At 40.5% G+C, this 20,055-nt stretch overlaps 1 protein-coding gene across 1 annotated transcript in view; it reads right to left on the bottom strand.

Annotated features, from left to right (window-relative positions):
• LOC309560294 (vascular endothelial growth factor receptor kdr-like) overlaps positions 1 to 20,055 on the bottom strand; it is a 269,627-nt gene that overhangs the window by 132,434 nt on the left and 117,138 nt on the right. The window contains exons 6-9 of the mRNA XM_082263898.1: positions 19,491 to 19,627; positions 8,298 to 8,457; positions 5,368 to 5,482; positions 4,226 to 4,401 (exon numbers count right to left, since the gene is read on the bottom strand). Coding sequence (XP_082120024.1) covers positions 4,226 to 4,401; positions 5,368 to 5,482; positions 8,298 to 8,457; positions 19,491 to 19,627 — 588 coding nt within the window. The remainder of the gene's footprint in view (positions 1 to 4,225; positions 4,402 to 5,367; positions 5,483 to 8,297; positions 8,458 to 19,490; positions 19,628 to 20,055) is intronic.

Below are 20,055 nucleotides of genomic sequence, written 5' to 3'. Positions count from 1 at the left end.
AATTTAGATTTTTATTTTTCTATTAGGAATAATATTATAATATAAACTATGATGGGCCCTATATGGATGTATCCAGGTTGGTGTTCTTTGTATGTATGGTGCAATTTTTTATGTCCTTTTTACCTTTTTAGTACACCTAAAAACATTTCCATCCTATCCTCCTGAAAGTGTGTGCCATTTGCCTGTGACCTATCATGATTTATCCTATTAGATTAGTGGTGGGCTCCATATACTCCAGTCCAGCACCAAGTATGAATGTTTTGTTAATAGAAGTAGTTACATCATTGCAATAAAGCTATGAAGAAATGCATTCCGGGAACTTGGGGGGTGTTTTGTTGGGGAGGGAAGTGTTGCATGATCTATCCTAGCTTTAATTTAAGACATATCTATTATGATTTTATTCCCTGATGGGAGAAAAGCACTTGGCTGTTCAAGCTGCAGCCTGTTTTCTTAGTTCACATCTGCCGCAGATAAAAGTAGACCCCGGGTTATTGGGAACAGGTATAGTTTGTCCTAATTTTTGGCTCTTCTGCACATAGCAAGGATTATAATAAATCTGCATTCTGTACACTCTGTTCTGTGCACCTGTATCTAGCTAGAACTCATCTGGTAAATATCTCAAATTTTCAGCCACAATTAAGACATTTAAAGGGAAATCATCTAAACTGTTGGAAGGCAAATTTCCATTAATATGCACACACCTCTTCAAGCTTACTTATCAACTATATTTGAGTGGTCTGGATATTAAAGTAGAGCAAACAAAAAATAATGAATACAGCCCGTTTATTGAAAAACTGTGCTACCCTATGACATTTTTATGATAGCTCCCTTCAGTAAATGCTCTACTTCTTTTGACACATATGACTCCAGTATGTTGGCTAAACAGGTAGAAAATTAAAAATCCTTATTGAGAAGCATATTTATTATGCCATGGGGGAGGTTACAAACACATGACCATGATCAAGTCATATACTGTAGGTTTTCAGATACATAAAATGTTTTGGAGTTAAAAAGTTATTGGTGATTGGTGAGCAGGTGATCACAAAAAACTAAATGAGTATGTCATGAGTGGGGCTCAAATACAGAAAGGCATCTAAATTGTTTTATTAAAAAACAACTGGGTAAAAACAATTTAGAGTTCTTTTTTTTTCATTGTTATACATAGTTGTAGTATGATCTGTAATTTATTTTGTTTTTTTTATATGTACTTTTTCTTTTTGAACTATTTTCATAGTTGTATTCCTTGTCACCATCATTATACAAATGTATTTTTTCCTATTGTGCTGTGGTTAATTTAATTACATTTTGAAGTAAATGGATTTATCAAAAAAGAAAAAACTTTTATGGGCTGTTATTCTAAACTTCCTTTATGTCACTAATGTAAACCAGAGCAAACTCTGGGAAGTATCCACATTGAAATCTTCATTAATCTTCATAAATTATCATCTCTGCCATTTTAATAAAAGGCTAAATGGCCAAATGTCCTAAACCTAACAAAACACAGGACCCACAATCAGATCGCAGTAATGGACCTTGAAAAGCAAACTTACTGCAGACAAATCTACATGAGTGATGTCTTAACCTGGCTATAGTATAAATATCCTTCTGTTAACAGACTTGAAATTACCAGTGGTTCATTACTCATTGAATAACAGTTGAGATCAGTATGCTGATCAATACATGAAACTTGTATAACTGCTTACAATGCCTTGATACTATGTGATGATCTGGTTGCCTGCTATTGCTTGTCTTGTTTAGCTTGCCAAAAGCCAAATTGGTAGGCGGCTCTTGTATTATGGTCCTATAATTGCTTAATGAGCAAATCAGCCTCAAAATTATAGAAAAAATATAAAATGATCTTACTGCTGGTAAAAGTGCCTCATAAGAAATAGCTAAATACTTAGTTTGGAAGCTTACTAAAGTAAACTGAAGCTTACTAAAGGGATATTATGATTTCTGGTGAATTTAAAAGTTACATTTTGTTTTATTTAAAAAAAAACTGATGTTTTAAATTTGAATTATATTTATAATACGTTTATTTTATTATTTCAACAAGTTTTTGGTAAAGTTTTCAAATACAAAAGAAATTAAAGAAGGTAAATGCAAAAGTAACCCCCCCCCCCAACAATAATAATATATTTATTTTACAACTAACTATTTAACCATTAAAGGACATCCTTTGTACTTTGTGGAGGCTTTCTCATATGATAGATGTCTATGCATGTAGCTGTCAGAGGCATTTGTCATTTTGACAACAGAGGTTCTGATGGTCTAATAAGGCTTTTTTCAGCCAGGGTGCTGTGTCACCCTGGGGAGCCATAGAAGGTTGTCATAGGTGACGCCGCTACCTGGTAGAGAAGGGCATTCAAAGATCAGACCAAGCTCCTGCTCCTCTGCTGAAACGTAAATAGGCCCATTGAAAAGAATGGGCTGCCCTACCCACCAAAAATATGGAAAAAAAGTTCCAGACTTATTTTTTAAAAGTGCAGCAATTTGGCACGCCCTAAAACATGCCAGATTTGCCAATGCGTGGGGGAACCATTAAGAATTAATGGGACCCTCGCATGTTTGTTATAGATCAGTAAGTTTGCCTGCATGTGGGGAGCACGTGTGATCTTACGTGCATTCCCGACACACAGAAATGTGAACCAAGCCTTAGATAAGGGTGCCTTGAGACTAAAAAAATAGTTTTCAAAGGCGCCCTGACTGGAATGAGGTTTAAAACTGATCTTTGTCTTTGTGTTTATTTAGTTTGTTCAAACTGCGTGATTTCATTTGTATATAACTGCCATGCCCTGTACCAGAATATTATTTTGGTATTACCGTATATTAAATGGACGTATAATCCATCAAGCCCTGACTGCCCACAACCTGGAGGTGGCCCTCCAAAAGATATTATAGATTATAGTCCACTTACATTACTACAGAATAAAAAGGCTAATGTAGGCAGCGCAGGATGCAGAACCCTGCTTGTTTTAACCTATGCCTAGTATATGCAAATTTTTCATTTGTGATGATCATCTTAAAACCTAACAGTCCTACAAGTGAACAAAGCTGGCTACTGCTAGGGATTTCTCTCCAAATTAACCTTTGAGTACTGCCACAAGAACCATGTAATGACATCACAGTGTAAAAAACCCAGAAAACTGTTGTATTTATGGGAAAGGTAATAGCTGGACTCAAAGCATATGCCCACAGTCTTGGGCTAAAGGAAGTTCCACAAAAAACAACAATGTCCAAGAAAGATGCCAAGTTTATTGAAGTAATCAAATAGATCTTACATGGTGTCACCCAGGCTGCAAAGAATCTTATTGCTTGGGATTTTCCACATTTACCCCCGGCTATTAGCAAGGTAGGCTTTTGTTTTATCTCCTGACCCTGTACCTTCTTTCTGTGTCTACACTATGTTCAGATTTCTGTTCCTGCTCTGCCCCTGGGTTTCTACTATTCACCTATCATCAAGTTCCTTTGTTGCAGGAGAGCCCACATTTCCTAGATATGGCCATCAGTCCCTGGTCACCTGACAGAACCCCTAGGCCACAGGTTTGCTATGAGTTCTGACTTACCCAAATCGATCCAGTCAAACCTATGAGTCTCAAACTATTCCAAATCTGGGACTGCTTTGCAACCTTCCTAAAACTAAAAACTTTCACACAGATCTTTTTTTTTTTTTTTATTTTCATATTTTCTATAAATTTCAATAGATATACAGTAATTTCAAAAGGGCTTGTTCACACTAGCCTGCACACTAGAGAGCATGCACACTGGTGTACTGTGTAAAAGCAGTGAGGGGCCATGTGGTGCATTACTTAAGTGTATTGCATACTTTTTGAAAACTTTCTTAAAAAAAAATCTTTATTCAAGTTAATGCACTGCATACAATTCACATATACAAAATATTAACAGGCTGAGGTTCAGTGAAATGCATTGAAGATGGTAAAAAATGCATTTTTATGCAGCACATTGTATCTCAATGCAGTGTTATGTGTGAACAGGGCACATAGAAATAATTGCTTTCTATATGCCGTTGTGTTGAGCCTGCATTGATCTATGCAGATTGATGAATCTTAACAGATACAGTGTATTTGGAAGTAACATTTATAAATCATATTGATCTCTTCTATGTAATCATGGAATGGCACCACTTTGTATTTAAATGGCTTGTCATCCAAATACTGATGGGGGACTAACACTGATGTATAAAAGGAATGTGATGAGCACTTACCAACGACTTGTACGTGGAAGATGAAGCTGTCACTCAGATTATGTTGAGAATTGACTACTTGTATAGTGTAAAACCCAGAGTCATTTTCTCCTAAGTTCTTTATAAACAAACTGTGTTTTTCTGCATTTGTCTTATAACAGGTACTGTTCTTTTCTATTGGTTTGCCATCTTTAAACCTGTAAGAAGAAAAAAAAAAGTTTCTTTAAAACATTACTGAAGCTGATTTTTGGAGGCAGTTCTCATTTCATAAGCTATTTACTTTAGCTGATGGAAAGAAAAATAGTAAAAAAAAAAAACAAACAGCTCTGACCAGCTGTCACTAATTCCCGGAGCACGCTGTTTCATCTCTCAGATGCCTTTTTCTTTGTTTGCTCTTTAGAACCACAGTTTACAATATTAAATCCTTTCTACTTAACATAATTTGGTGCTGAGTGCATATCTTTTCTAACCTTCTTCTCTTCATACTCTAGTCTGGCCAGCTCCCAAGGCAGCATTTATACAAGGAGTCTAAAAATAATTCCCTTTACCCTATGCTGGTTGTCCTAATAATACTGGCCTTAACCCAAGAAAACTTGAAGATCAAGCCACAAGCCAAATCTGAATACAATGGTGGCTTACAGCACTTTCCCAGGTGCAGACAGTTCGAGTAGCATTGTCACCATTCCAGATACAAATGACATAGGGCGTGGAAACCCTTTTTTTTGCTAGTTTCTCTTATTACCAATTTCCAACTAAACAAACGTAGTTTTCATAGATATTTCACATTAGGACACAGCTATCATTTTAGATTCATATTCATACTACTTTGTCTAGGAACATCCTGGTTCATGTTCAGAAAGGACTTGGTTATACACTATATTACCAAAAGTATTGGAACTTCTCTCCAACATCAGTGCCATGTCGAGATCACCTGGAAGTCCGGCCCCCCTCCTTCTCCCCCCACTACCGAGCCATTCATAAAGCGCCTAGTGCTTTATGCATGCGCAGTAGGCAACCGGCTATATTACATACTTGCAATGGTGGTGGCAGCATCCAAGAGCTGACTGAAAGAGTGTAAGTATCCTAATATTAAAAGTCAGCAGCTAAATTACTTATGGATATATGACAAATATGCTTTTCACCCCCCTGATGTCATGACTCACCATATGCTTTGTGGAGGTGGAAAAGCTCTGACTTTAACTGATAATTTAAGTTCATCACCTTCTTTTTCTTCATACTGTTGTTTCTTTGGAGGACGAATGGACAAGAAAGGCTTTTCTACAGAATAGACATAAAAAGAATAAAAAGAAACTCTTTTTCTGCTTCGGTTAAGTAACGCCTACAGGTTTTAACCCCTTCTCCCCTTTACAGACACCTGACCTCCCTCTGCTCTCTTCTCTTATCAGCGTGTTCCTTGTTACCAGCACAGTTGACTAGCTACTTGTATTTGTTCTCCCTTGCCCAGTCTGATTTCTAATGCACAGTAGACTGCAATAGGCTGCTATCAATTTAAATAAAAATAAAAAACACCCTTAATAATGTAATAATGTAATAATAAACAGAGTTTCATTTGTCTTTTATATCTGCTTTTAGTTCAACCTTTAGCTTAAAGGCGTTTAAAAATACAATTTGACAAAAAAAAAAAAGTTTTAGATCCAAATACCAACAGTGTTACTTTTGACATCAAATTTCAATTTAGTTTTACTCATAGTCTTTTGACTAAAATGTAATTTTTAGTCATATTTTAGTCATCTGAATTGTTTTTGTTTTAGTCCTATTTTCGTCGACTAAAATTTACAGTACATTTTAGTGTAAATCGAATGGGTTTACTTCAATTATAATGTATTATTTAATAATTTCTCTAGAAGTTCCAAACTCATTATACACTCCTGGAGTAAAAATCTAATAACATGTTATTATTTTTGGTTTTCAAGGTTTGAACATGCACTATGGACACAGATTTAGCTGCTGTGATATAGGGCATCTTCATAAATAAAACCAAGTTTCATAAACAAAAAAAAAATATTGTTTTTTGACAAACAGAAGTGCAACTTTAAAATATAAAAAACCCCAAAAAACTGTAAACTCTATTGGCTGTAATGCACATAATACCTTAATATATTACCAACATTAAATACTAAGAAAAAAAAATAAGAAAAGCCTTTTTCTTCATTTTATTTTCTTTCCACAGCTTAGTAGATGCCCCCTACTTATTCTTATGTGCTGGTGCAGTGTTAATTTTAACCTCAAATTTCGATTTAGTTTTAGTCATTGTCTTTTGACTAAAATGCCATTTCAGCTTTAGTCATATTTTAGTCTTTTAATTCAAATGCCATTTTAGCTTTAGTCATTTTTACCAATTTCAACAATTTCAACAATTTAAGTCATCTGAATTGTTTTAGTTTTAGTCATATTTTTGTTGACTTAAATAGTGTTAATTTAGTAAACAAAAACATTTTAGTGGACGAAATTAACACTGAAAACCAATGATCAACAGCTGTTAACATTAAAAAAAAATCTTATATCAGACAATCTAGAGTGTTTTCATGCATGTGGCATGTATTTTATGTGTGTGCTGTTGGATCGTCTACTTTTTCTGCAGCCTGACAAGAATCAAGTGAGTTCAATGCACAGAGGTTATAACTTTCAGAAAGAATGTTAATGTATGGGAATAATAAGGTGAGAAAGAAAATCTCAACTCCTTAAAAACAAAGTTAGGAGTGTGAGAAGAAAAACCCCAGGGTGGCTACTATGGAGTAACAGTCGCCCTAGACCCCTTTAAAATAAACATTTCAGGTGACAGATCCAGTAAGGAAAGCCATTTTTGTTTTTACAGTGATTCTTATCTTTGGGCCTGAGAAGCCCATTCTTGTTTGTTTTATTTTCCTGACTGTATAAAATGGTGGACCCAGCCTCATCTGATATAAAGGCGAGGAATGTAGCAAGTTTGCTTATTTGGTCTGAAAAAATGTTGAGGATGGTGGATGGATTTCACATCTAGGCTGTTACTGCTAATAGAATTCAGCTGCTGCCACTTGAAAATGGACAATTGTACCATCCAGTTCTTTTCTATCAACAGATTTATGAAGAATTCAAGAAATCTCTTAAATTGACCCTAGACGATGTCGTTTTGTATGTTTTACTTGTAATATGAAAAGTTGTGATGAAAATCAAAGGTGACTGGGAACATTCTCTTTCCTGAACTATTGCTAGTTTTCTAGTTTTACATTCTGTAACTTTTCATCACCTGTGATCATTTTCTACATCGTATTCTCTAGCACAATATCATCAATGCGCATCCAGCTCCACAAAATTGTACTAGCCAGAGGCATGGGGATCAAAGCGCAACGATGTGAAAGATGGTAAAAATACATTTAAACACTAAATATAAACACTATAACCCACACCAATATTTCTCAGGACAGTACTATAATACAGTCAATCAATCGCTTGAGCTCCCAATTTTAATATAAAAAAACTCAGCAGAAAAACCATATATAATATATAATTAGTAATAAACAGATGACAGAAGGCAAAAAGGCCAGGTATATGGCAGGACAAATGCAGATGATATCCAGAAAATTAAGAGTTTAAAGTCTAAAGTCACATCACAGGGGAGATGGAGGAGGATATTATATATTATATATGAATTTTCCGCCAAGGTTTTTGCTTCTACCTGCTACTCCTTTATTTGTGAATCTGAAATATCTGGGTGCTGCAAGATGGAAGTCCCTACATTTGCTAATAGATGTTTTAACTCTTCATAGTTGCTAAATTTCAGGTCTATAGCTCCCAGAGGAAATTCAGACAAATCTTACTGTAAGAATTCTTATATAGATCCCTGTGAAGACTGCACATATAATACTGGTAGTACATGACTGTATTTATGCACTAAATATTATTAGGAATTTGTCTGTAGGACTTGCAATGCTTTTTTAAATTGGCTTTCCAGCCATAAATTTGAATTTGAGAATACATGCCACCCTTACACATGATTTAATTACCCCGCCCCTGATTCATTCAGTTGTAAGTTATTTTCATTTATGGAAATATTTGCTTTCTATAAAACAGCAGTTGATGATAATGTACTTACCATGTATAGTTACTGAAATGTTTCTAGCCTCATGATGATAAACAGAATCCCTGCAGGTGTACACTCCAGCTTGTGCCAGTGTTACATTTTTTAAATCCAGAAGCCTGTGTCCAATGTGTCCCTTTTCTGTTGGATATAAGGTCTTCTTAGACTCTAATACCTAATGAAATACAACATATTTTTTTAAAACAATATTCCAATGCATTTTTTTCTTACTTCTTATATAAAGGTTTATCTATCTATTTAGGCTTTCACTGCTAAATGACTCATTACATACTAGGGCCTTAGTAAACTGTATTGCTTTGCACATTGTAAAATGAATGTGAGCTTCAGCATCTGTTATTGTTGATACCAAAGCTGGCTATAGATGAATTCAGCTTGCTCAGAAGGGATCAGCCAAATTTTGATACATCTGTGGCCTTTCCCTCTAGAGAGAACTTGATCTAACCTTCGGCTTCTCTCAAACAGGAATGTTGGAAGTTTTTTATTCAATCAGTGCTGTAGCCGGTTGCAGTGCTGATCAAGGTTTTTGGCAGTGGAGGGGTCCTTTTGTCAGAATACAATAGCACAACAGGGAGGATTCCTCCATCAACGTTGAATATGTAGATAGATAGGGGAATCTGTTTGGTTTATTTAATTGGCTGGCTAAAAAAAATACAATGATCCATCTATAGCCAAGTTGTAGGCAGAGCTTACTGCATCTATGTGGGGACCCGGAGAAAGCACTTGCTAATACCCCCAAAAGTGGGCTGAGGCTGCAGTGTAATGCAAGGCTGGCATTAAGGGAGCATTCCAACTTAAAAACAATGCTTCTCCATAGATAACATAATTAATTCCTTGTAATTCGTGACCCAACATCTGTACTCTTTACACTGTTCACTCCTGACATCAGTTTCTCATTACACGCTATGCACTACAGATAACAGTCATCAATACACTTCATAGCTCTTCTCTCTCTGAATAATGCAGAATTTATGAGATGGTACCACTGAGCCTGCTGAGCCTGGACAGAACTCCACCAACCCAGTAACCCGTCACCCGTGGATGGGGGAAACTAGTTATTTTCTTTTATTCAACCCTCTGGTTGAACAGAAAACAAAAAAGACTCATGTATGGCCAACCTTGAACCCAGTGCACTCAGAAAAGTGAAAGACCTGATCAAACACACCCCCTCCCTTCCCTGACATACAAATCTGTGTGAGGATCACATGCTGAGGAGTGCGACTGTCGCTCAGCTCTGGCAGCATGAAGCCCCACTGTGCAAGAGCTGGAATTGTGAAAAAGTTATTTTGAGAGTTTGTTTTCTAGCAACAATCTCTCACAAACATACTTACAGGGGCATGACACTATAAATAGATTAAAATGTGGACTTTCACAGACTGCATTATAGCCATTCATGACTGTACCATACGAGCCTACAAAGTCTATTGTCCTGCTGGTGGCTCCACCACCAGTGTTATCATAAGGGAGACAATAGTTTTTTTATAGTCAGGAAACTACTGTATAATTTATATGCTATACCCATTTTTCTCTAAAGGCCTATTATTTTGCGGTGTCTGCTAAGAACTAATGGTAGGCTACGATATTCCTGATGTCATCCCTTAATCCTGAAGACATCTGCAGGATCAGGCAATAAAGTCAATGGCTACAATTAAACTAGTTATACTAGATCGAAACTTTGCCGGTTCCGGAGGAAACAGACAAATTTCAAATCCATGTTCAATCAATGTACTTGTGTACAACCAGCCTGTCAGGTTTTTTTCCAGAATGATCAGTGCTGCTGGCTCTACCAGGCAACACTGATCATTGTATTCTGCCAGTGGGGAAGGCTCCCTGCCTGGCAGAATATGGTAGCACAGGGTGAGAATTCCCCTATCTACATCGAATCCGTGGATGGGGGAATCGGCTCAAAAATGACACACATATGGCCTCCCTAAGGCAACAACCATATTTATGTCTACTGTGGTAGTGAGAACAAGAAACTTCTAAATCATTAAGTAGAGCCAATCCCAATGGATTCACCAAAAATCACTGAAATTAAATAATTAGTTTTATGACAAGAAATTCCCACAAAAATACTGAATGACTGCAACCAGTGGGATCAATTTACTAAAGGTTTCCGCATCTGATATGACAGTCACGTGACTGAATTTTCTGAAATATTGCATGAGCTAATAAGAGAATCAATTTATCAAATGTGAGGTCAATACCACATAAAAAAAATATATAAATCAAAATTGTCAATTCACAGAAGAAAACATACATTCATTATTTATTACCTGGTGTAGGCAGTCGGTATTTTATCATTGTACAAAATACCAATGAGGGGAACTGCACTGACCAGTAAGTTAAAGTGGTTGTAAACCCACTTTAAAGACTTTTAAAGACTTTTGCCTATAGGTAAGCCTATATTAAGGCTTACCTATAGGTGCTATAAAAATCTCCTAAACTTGCACTGTTTAGGAGATATTTACAGTGCATGCAGCTGATGACATCATCGGCGCATGCACTCTGAAGGAACGGCCACCACGTGCCGTTCCTTCAGAGCCCAGTGCCATGACCGGTGGCTCCCGCGAGCATGCAATCAGATGGCCAGGACAGCTGAACAACATCATACTAGCTAATTATGCCTTTGTCTTTACAAATTTTTTTTTTGTTCAACTTTTCTTTCAGAGGGTTTACTTTCTCTTTAACCACTTAAGCCCCGGAAGATTTTACCCCCTTCCTGCGTGACTTTAACGGACAATTGCGCGGTCGTGCGACGCTGTACCTAAACGAATTTGATGTCCTTTTTTTCCCACAAACAGAGCTTTCTTTTGGCGGTATTTGATCACCTGTGCGATTTTTTGATCACGCGCTATAAACAAAAAAAGAGCGTCAATTTTGCAAAAATAACAATATTTTTCACATTTTTTTATATGAAATTCCCCCCCCCCCAAAAAAAGTAACATTTTTTAAAATTTTCGGCCAATTTGTTTTATGCTACATATGTTTGGTAAAAAAAAAATCGCAAAAAGCGTATTTTGATTGGTTTGCGCAAAAGTTATCGCGTTTACTAACAAAGGGAAAGATTTTTGTCATTTTTGTTGTTTTTTTTTTTAACGCGTAATGGCGGCGATCTGCGATTTTTTTTGCGGTACTGCGACATTGCAGCGGACAAATCGGACCCTTGACTGACATTTTTGACACTTTTGGGGTTACCAGTGACATTTCTACAGTAATCAGTGCTATATATATGCACTGTTACTGTAAAAATACACTGGCAGTGAAGGGGTTAACTTTATTTGAGAGGGAGGGGCTGTGTGTGTCCCTAGGGGCGTGATTCTAACTGTGATTGGCTGTGGCTTGAGGTGTAGTTACACTGATCAACGGTTCTACATAGTAGAACCGTATGATAAGTGTTTCTACACAGGGAGAACTGACAGGCAGCTTGTTTACACAAGCTGCCTGCCTTTCTCCCTCTCCCCCGCCGATCGCCGAGTGACCAGCGGACATCGGGTCCGCTGGTCACACGCGCGGGGGGTCCGTGACCGCGCGGGAGTGGCAGCGTGCCGCCGGCGGCGCACGCTCGCTCCCCAGACCCTCCCAGGCTAGTGACGTACCGATACGTCACTCTGCCTGTGAGGGGCTGACCGCCGCAGTATATGTTCATGCAGCGGTCGGCAAGCGGTTAAAAGTGTACAATATATCAGTGTAGAAATGTTCTGCCCTGAGCTCAGGAGGGAAAATACATTGTAACTAGTGTTGAGCGAACACGGACTGTATTATTCGTGTTCGTACCGAATAATTGGATTTTTTGTACCCGAACACGGACACGGACACTTTACTGTATGTTCGGGTAAAAATCCGTGTTCGGTCGTTTTATTTCCGGGTTTTGCATGCTTTGGCGCTCTTTTCATGGCGGGCTTTCAACAGCCAATCAACAATCGTTTAACTGGTGTGCCTTAAGCCATCCCAGCCATGCCTGCAAATGTCTCAGTAGCTGTGATTGGCCGTCTGAAGCATGTGACCAAGTCTTTATAAGTTCGAGGCAGCCGCAGCGGCGTCATTATGCTGCTTAGATTCAGGGACAGAGCACACATCAACGTGCTGGCTGCTGATTAGGGAAAGATAGGCAGGAAAAAACCATTTGTGTCCGGATAGAATTGAGGGACAGGTCGGAGTGTTTAGGCAGGGCGAGTTGTAGGCATTTTAGGGATAGAGTCTGCTGAATTATAGGGTCAGTGTCTTCTACAAACTACAATCGATATTGCTGTGTGGGGGGTGGGGTCTGCACTCAATCCTGATCTACGATCTCTTCTCAATCCTGTTAGGGACAGAGTCTGCTGAATTTTAGGGAAACTGTGTTCTACAAACTACAATCGATATTGCTGTGTGGTGTGGGATTGGAGATAGGCAGGTGTCAGTGATCCACATCCATTTTTCTGTGTGTGAGCTGCAGTGAACACAATCTTTTTGGGCTGCAGTGAACACAATCTTTTTGGGCTGCAGTGAACACAATCTTTTTGGGCTGCAGTGAACACAATCTTTTTGGGCTGCAGTGAACACAATCTTTTTGGGGTGCAGTGAACAAAATCTTTTTGGGGTGCAGTGAACACAATCCTTTTTGGTGTGCAGTGAACACAATCTTTGTGGGGTGCAGTGAACAAAATCCTTTGTGGGGTGCAGTGAACACAATCTTTTTGGGGTGCAGTGAACAAAATCCTTTTCGGGGTGCAGTGAACAACATCCTTTTTGGGGTGCAGTGAACACAATCTTTTTGGGGTGCAGTGAACAAAATCCTTTGTGGGGTGCAGTGAACACAATCTTTTTGGGGTGCAGTGAACACAATCTTTTTGGGGTGGAGTGAACAACATCCTTTTTGGGGTGCAGTGAACAAAATCCTTTTTGGGGTGCAGTGAACAAAATCATTTTTGGGGTGCAGTGAACACAATCTTTTTGGGGTGCAGTGAACACAATCTTTGTGGGGTGCAGTGAACACAATCTTTTTGGGGTGGAGTGAACAACATCCTTTTTGGGGTGCAGTGAACAACATCCTTTTTGGGGTGCAGTGAACACAATCTTTTTGGGGTGCAGTGAACACAATCTTTGTGGGGTACAGTGAACAGAATCTTTGTGGGGTGCAGTGAACACAATCTTTGGGGGGTACAGTGAACACAATCTTTGTGAGGTGCAGTGAACACAATCTTTGTGGGGTGCAGTGAACACAATCATTGTGGGGTGCAGTGAACTCAATCTTTGTGGGGTACAGTGAACACAATCTCATACTTCTGAAGGTTTGAGGGTGCTGCCTGTTCCATACTCCCCCTACTCCTCATCTAGCCTTTTAGGGGTACAAACAATAGTAATTGGAGCCTAGTGTGGTTGTGTACGTGTGATATACATACACTTTTTTGGGATCATATTTTCTATTCCGCTATTTAATCAAAAACCTTTGGGGATCAGTTAAATTGGGGGATAGTCTGTGTTGGTACGTGTGAGAGAGATCCACCTTTCCAAGTTGTTGGGGTTCATCTCATACTTCTGAAGGTTTGAGGGTGCTGCCTGTTCCATACTCCCCCTACTCCTAGCCTTTTAGGGGTACAAACAATAGTAATTGGGGCCTAGTGTGGTTGTGTACGTGTGATATACATACACTTTTTTGGGATCATATTTTCTATTCCGCTATTTAATCAAAAACCTTTGGGGATCAGTTAAATTGGGGGATAGTCTGTGTTGGTACGTGTGAGAGAGATCCACCTTTCCAAGTTGTTGGGGTTCATCTCATACTTCTGAAGGTTTGAGGGTGCTGCCTGTTCCATACTCCCCCTACTCCTAGCCTTTTAGGGGTACAAACAATAGTAATTGGGGCCTAGTGTGGTTGTGTACGTGTGATATACATACACTTTTTTGGGATCATATTTTCTATTCCGCTATTTAATCAAAAACCTTTGGGGATCAGTTAAATTGGGGGATAGTCTGTGTTGGTACGTGTGAGAGAGATCCACCTTTCCAAGTTGTTGGGGTTCATCTCATACTTCTGAAGGTTTGAGGGTGCTGCCTGTTCCATACTCCCCCTACTCCTAGCCTTTTAGGGGTACAAACAATAGTAATTGGGGCCTAGTGTGGTTGTGTACGTGTGATATACATACACTTTTTTGGGATCATATTTTCTATTCCGCTATTTAATCAAAAACCTTTGGGGATCAGTTAAATTGGGGGATAGTCTGTGTTGGTACGTGTGAGAGAGATCCACCTTTCCAAGTTGTTGGGGTTCATCTCATACTTCTGAAGGTTTGAGGGTGCTGCCTGTTCCATACTCCCCCTACTCCTAGCCTTTTAGGGGTACAAACAATAGTAATTGGGGCCTAGTGTGGTTGTGTACGTGTGATATACATACACTTTTTTGGGATCATATTTTCTATTCCGCTATTTAATCAAAAACCTTTGGGGATCAGTTAAATTGGGGGATAGTCTGTGTTGGTACGTGTGAGAGAGATCCACCTTTCCAAGTTGTTGGGGTTCATCTCATACTTCTGAAGGTTTGAGGGTGCTGCCTGTTCCATACTCCCCCTACTCCTAGCCTTTTAGGGGTACAAACAATAGTAATTGGGGCCTAGTGTGGTTGTGTACGTGTGATATACATACACTTTTTTGGGATCATATTTTCTATTCCGCTATTTAATCAAAAACCTTTGGGGATCAGTTAAATTGGGGGATAGTCTGTGTCGGTACGTGTGAGAGAGATCCACCTTTCCAAGTTGTTGGGGTTCATCTCATACTTCTGAAGGTTTGAGGGTGCTGCCTGTTCCATACCCCCCCTACTCCTCATCTAGCCTTTTAGGGGTACAAACAATAGTAATTGGGGCCTAGTGTGGTTGTGTACGTGCGAGATACATACACTTTTTTTGATCATATTTCCTATTCCGCTATTCAATAAAAACCTTTGAGGATCAATTGAATTGCGGGATAGTCTGTGTCGGTACGTGTGAGAGAGATCCACCTTTCCAAGTTGTTGGGGTTCATCTCATACTTCTGAAGGTTTGAGGGTGCTGCCTGTTCCATACTCCCCCTACTCCTCATCTAGCCTTTTAGGGGTACAAACAATAGTAATTGGGGCCCAGTGTGGTTGTGTACGTGTGATATACATACACTTTTTTTGGATCATATTTTCTATTCCGCTATTTAATTTAACTGGGCCTCCATGCGAGACCTGTGTGCCTTGTTGCGCTGTTTTGAGTACTCCACCAACATGGCCAGTGGCAATGACGCCGTTCTCAGCTTAACTATCCCACTTCTATGCCTCCTTGAAAAAACAATTCGGGCGATGATGGAAGAGGATGTGGCACAGGATGAGGAGGAGGAGGAGGATGAAGAGGTAACATTTCCAAGGCTTTCAGGGCAGTCATTCGCAAGGGGCTCCGAGGGTGGGTTCCTGCACACGCAAACGCCAGGGACGCAATTGTCCAGCAGGGGCACAGTTCTGGAGGATGAGGAGGATGAGGAGGAGGAGGAGCTGGAGGAGGAGATGGAACCATGTTCACAGCAGGGTGGCACCCAGGCCAGCTCATGGCCATCACTGGTGCGTGGCTGGGGGGATACAGAGGACACGGACGATACACCTCCCACAGAGGACAGCCTTTCGTTGCCTCTGGGCAGCCTGGCACACATGAGCGATTACATGCTGCAGTGTCTCCACAACGACCGCCGAGTTGCCCACATTCTAACTTGTGCTGATTACTGGGTGGCCACGCTGCTGGATCCCCGTTACAAGGACAACGTACCGTCCTTAATTCACTCACTGGAGCGCGATCGCAAGATGCGCGAGTACAAGCGCACGCTGGTAGACGCCATGCTGCTGGCATTCCCATCTGACAGCGGGGCCACAGTGGAAGCACAAGGCAGAGGAGGAGGAGGAGGAGGTCGCCAACGCAACCAGGGCACCGCCAGCACCTCAGAAGGCAGGGTTAGCATGGCCGAAATGTGGAAAAGCTTTGTCAGCACGCCACAACAAACAGCAGCACCAGCAGCTCAGATGGAACGTCTTAGCAGGAGGCAGCATTTTACCAACATGGTGGAGCAGTATGTGTGCACACGCCTACATGTAGTGAATGACGGGTCTGCCCCCTTCAACTTCTGGGTCTCCAAATTGGGCACATGGCTTGAGCTTGCCCTTTACGCCTTGGAGGTGCTGGCGTGCCCTGCAGCCAGTGTATTATCTGAACGGGTATTTAGCACGGCTGGGGGCGTTATAACAGACAAGCGCAGCCGCCTGTCCAGAGACAATGTGGACAAGCTCACGTTCATTAAAATGAACCAGGCATGGATCCCACGGGACTTTTCCGTACCTTATGCAGAATAGCAATGGATACCGACCTTACCCACCCATTGTTCCATTTTTGCTCTTTCTCACTCTTTTGGGGTGTACCCTCATTTAAAATTTTTGAAAAGAAGCAGTGTTGGCTACCTCGTCCTCCTCCTCAGGGCCAGATTAATGTAGGGGCTATTGGAGCTGCAGCTCCAGGCCCCTACCTTTTATATAGGCCCCGGGTTGGCCATATTCACTGTTACCGCTCTTCTGTCACTTGTAAACACAGAAGTCTGGCTTCTATGCTCGCTTCCCCAGGCAGCACCCTCAGAACCTCCCCACACAGCGTGAAGGCCGGACAAGGAGGGACAGTTGGCGATGCATGGATGTGTTTATGGGCTTCAGAGACAGCATCCCATGTTGAATTAGGCATGCATGGCTGCACCCTTCCTCCTCTGGGTGCATGGCAAGGCACGGCCCTTAAGGCCCTTCAAAATCCTCAGCACCAAGCCCATGATGCTGTTAATCCGGCCCTGGTCCTCCTCCACCGCCGCTTCCACCTACACCGCCCATAGGTGTGCGCAGCCTATTGCATTAAGGTGTGCACCCCAAAGTTGAAATACACATGCATGTGTTTGCCAGCAGGGAGAGTAATGTATCGGGGCCATGTACCTGTAGGCAAGGAGAAATAGAGCAGAGCAGGTCCCAGGGAGATCTTTCCCATCTCCTCACTGGCAATGCTATGTGCCCTAGGTGATTAGGGTGTGCCCAGGCACACCCAGCACACCCTGTGCGCACGCCTATGTCACCGCCACATCCACCACCACCTCAACCTCCCTCCTACTCCATATGGGCCTCGTCCTTCAGAGATGAAGAAGAACATTGTTTTATTTTTCTGTTTTTTTTTTGTTGTTTTAAGTTATTTCCCTATCCACATTTGTTTGCAGAGCACTTGCCATGCTCTTAATTACGTTTTGCTGCCATTTGCAGCACTCTAGCCCTTTCCTTTGGTGTTTTAGAGCCATTTTAGTGCCTTAAAGTTCGGGTCCCCATTGACTTCAATGGGGTTCGGTGTCCGGGAAAAGTTCGGTAAAAGTCCGGGACACGGACCCGGACTTTTTTTTAAAGTTCGGCCGAACCCGTCGAACACGGACATCTAGGTGTTCGCTCAACCCTAATTGTAACATTTCACCAGAGGGAGATTGTTTTCACAGTTTCATAATATTTCTGTGTGCATTTATTTACAGAAATACATTTACAGTAATAATTATCCAAAACATATTATATATTACATTTTTTTTTATGCACTCAGTAAATAATGCATGTTTTTTTAGTGAACTGACTACTTTTGAGATAACTATTGCATGAGTTATTTTAACTAAAAAATTCATGCAGTATTTACCTCTTAGTGAATTGACCCCAGTGTGTGAAAATAGCAGAAACGATACATCATGCGTCAAGTCATTGACACATTTCATAAGGAGCCTACAGACACTAGAAATGGGAAATGTTTTTATGTTGTGGGCACCTTCATGAAACTGCATGGTATATTCCTTTTTGAATCACAAATTTTGGGCCTTAACCACTTAACGACCAGCCACGTAGATCTACGTCGGCTGACTTTGAGTGGTTATACCGGGATGATGTCTCTAGCTAGAGACATCATCCCGGTACCGTTGTTTGAAGCCGGCGGTCGGCTTTCCGTCGGTAACGATCGATGCGGCTCGGGAGCCGCTCGATCGTTACCTGGGGGGGCGGGAGGGGACGTCCCCCCCTCCCGCCGCCTTCCGTGGCTTTGCTCGGGGCTCCCGTCCCACCGGGAGTCCCGAGCACCCAGCCGGCACGTCCGCCGGCTGGATGGAGTCCCGATGAATGCCGGAAACGGCATCGATCGGGTCTCCGATGACGTAACCCGGAGGCGGCGTCCATGACGTCACATCCGGGTTACTGTGCCGCAAAAGGCGGCAGATTTAAAAAACGGCTGTATGCAAAAATGCCGTTTTTGGCGTTTTGCATACAGGGAAGTGTAGTGGAGGGGTCTAGGGTCTTTTAGACCCTCGATCCCTCCATAAAGTGTAACTGTCACACATATTGCTGTCACAGGGGATGTTTACATTGCTTGTGACAGCAATAAAAGTGATCAGATTTTTTTTTTTTTTTTAAAACCTGTAATAAAGTTAAAAAAAAAGAAAAAATAAATAGGAAAAAAAAAAATTTAGCCGCCCCCGTCACCGTTAGCTCGCGCACAAAAAAAAACGTATACGCAAGTCGAGCCGCAAATGAAATCGCTGTTCAAACCACACATGTGAGGTATCTCCGCGATCGCCAGAGCGTGGGCAATAATTTTAAAAAAAGAGCTACACTCTAACTCAAAACTGGTAACCGTTAAATAAATTTAAAGCGTCGCAGATTGAGATCTCTATTGACCGTAGTTTGTCGCCATCCCACGGGGGGGCGCAATTTTAAACCGTAACATGTTTGGTATCTATTTACTCGGCGTGACATGTTCTTTCACAATATACAAAAAAAATGGGCTAACTTTACTGTTTAGTATTTTTTAAAATTAGTGAAATGTGATTTTTCAAATTTTTTCCAAAAAAATGGCGTTTTAAAGGCCGCTGCGCAAATACCGCGTGACAAAAAATTTTGCAATGACCGACATTTTATTCTCCAGAGTCTTTGCTAAAAAAATATATATAATGTTTGGGGGTTCTAAGTAGTTTTCTAGGAAAAAATACAGGTTTTAACTTGTGAACAAAAAGTGTCCGAAATAGGGCTGGGGGTAAAGTGGTTAAAGCTTGCATACTTATAGAAGAATATTTGGCTAGAAATTTAACAAACAAGTGAAAACATGACCATCTACAGTTAATGATTACACATTGTTAATAAGCTCTTCATACTGTTACCTTTCCATTGTGCACCCATTCCAAAACCACTCTGGAATTAAAGGGGGCCTCCCCAACACAAAGCAGGCTAAGTGTCTCTCCTACAAGCAGGGTGGAGCTCTTTGCCATCACATTAACTATTTCTGTTGGTGCAAACTCTGCAGTAAAAAAGAATACAAATATTTTATATTTTACATTATGGATCAGAGGAAATACACATATTAGATACATTACAGGGATTATGCGCAAAGGCTGTGCCAATGCTGAGGCATTACAATTTTTATAAATAGACCCCTCTTAGTATGAGCCCAAAATAGTAAATTTGGATAAAAGTTCACAAAATCAGTGCTATTCTCATGGTTGTCCTTCTTCTCGGACACTATAAAAAGTTTATAGTTTATACAGTACATCAGCTAAGACATTGAGAACTCCTAGCCAAAACTATATGTTTTGGGAAATTTCTGTTTTGATACAAAAAGTAATGTTATTGTACAGATTACAAATGCAATACTTTATAAAGAAACAAAATATGAGCTGACATTTTTTCTAGACACTAACATAATACAAAGAACTTAAATAACTTAAA

This window comes from Pelophylax lessonae (genome assembly GCF_965119305.1).
Source record: "Pelophylax lessonae genome assembly, chromosome: 7".
In the NCBI taxonomy this organism is placed as follows: Eukaryota; Metazoa; Chordata; class Amphibia; order Anura; family Ranidae; genus Pelophylax; species Pelophylax lessonae.
This window is presented reverse-complemented; position numbering and strand designations above follow the sequence as displayed.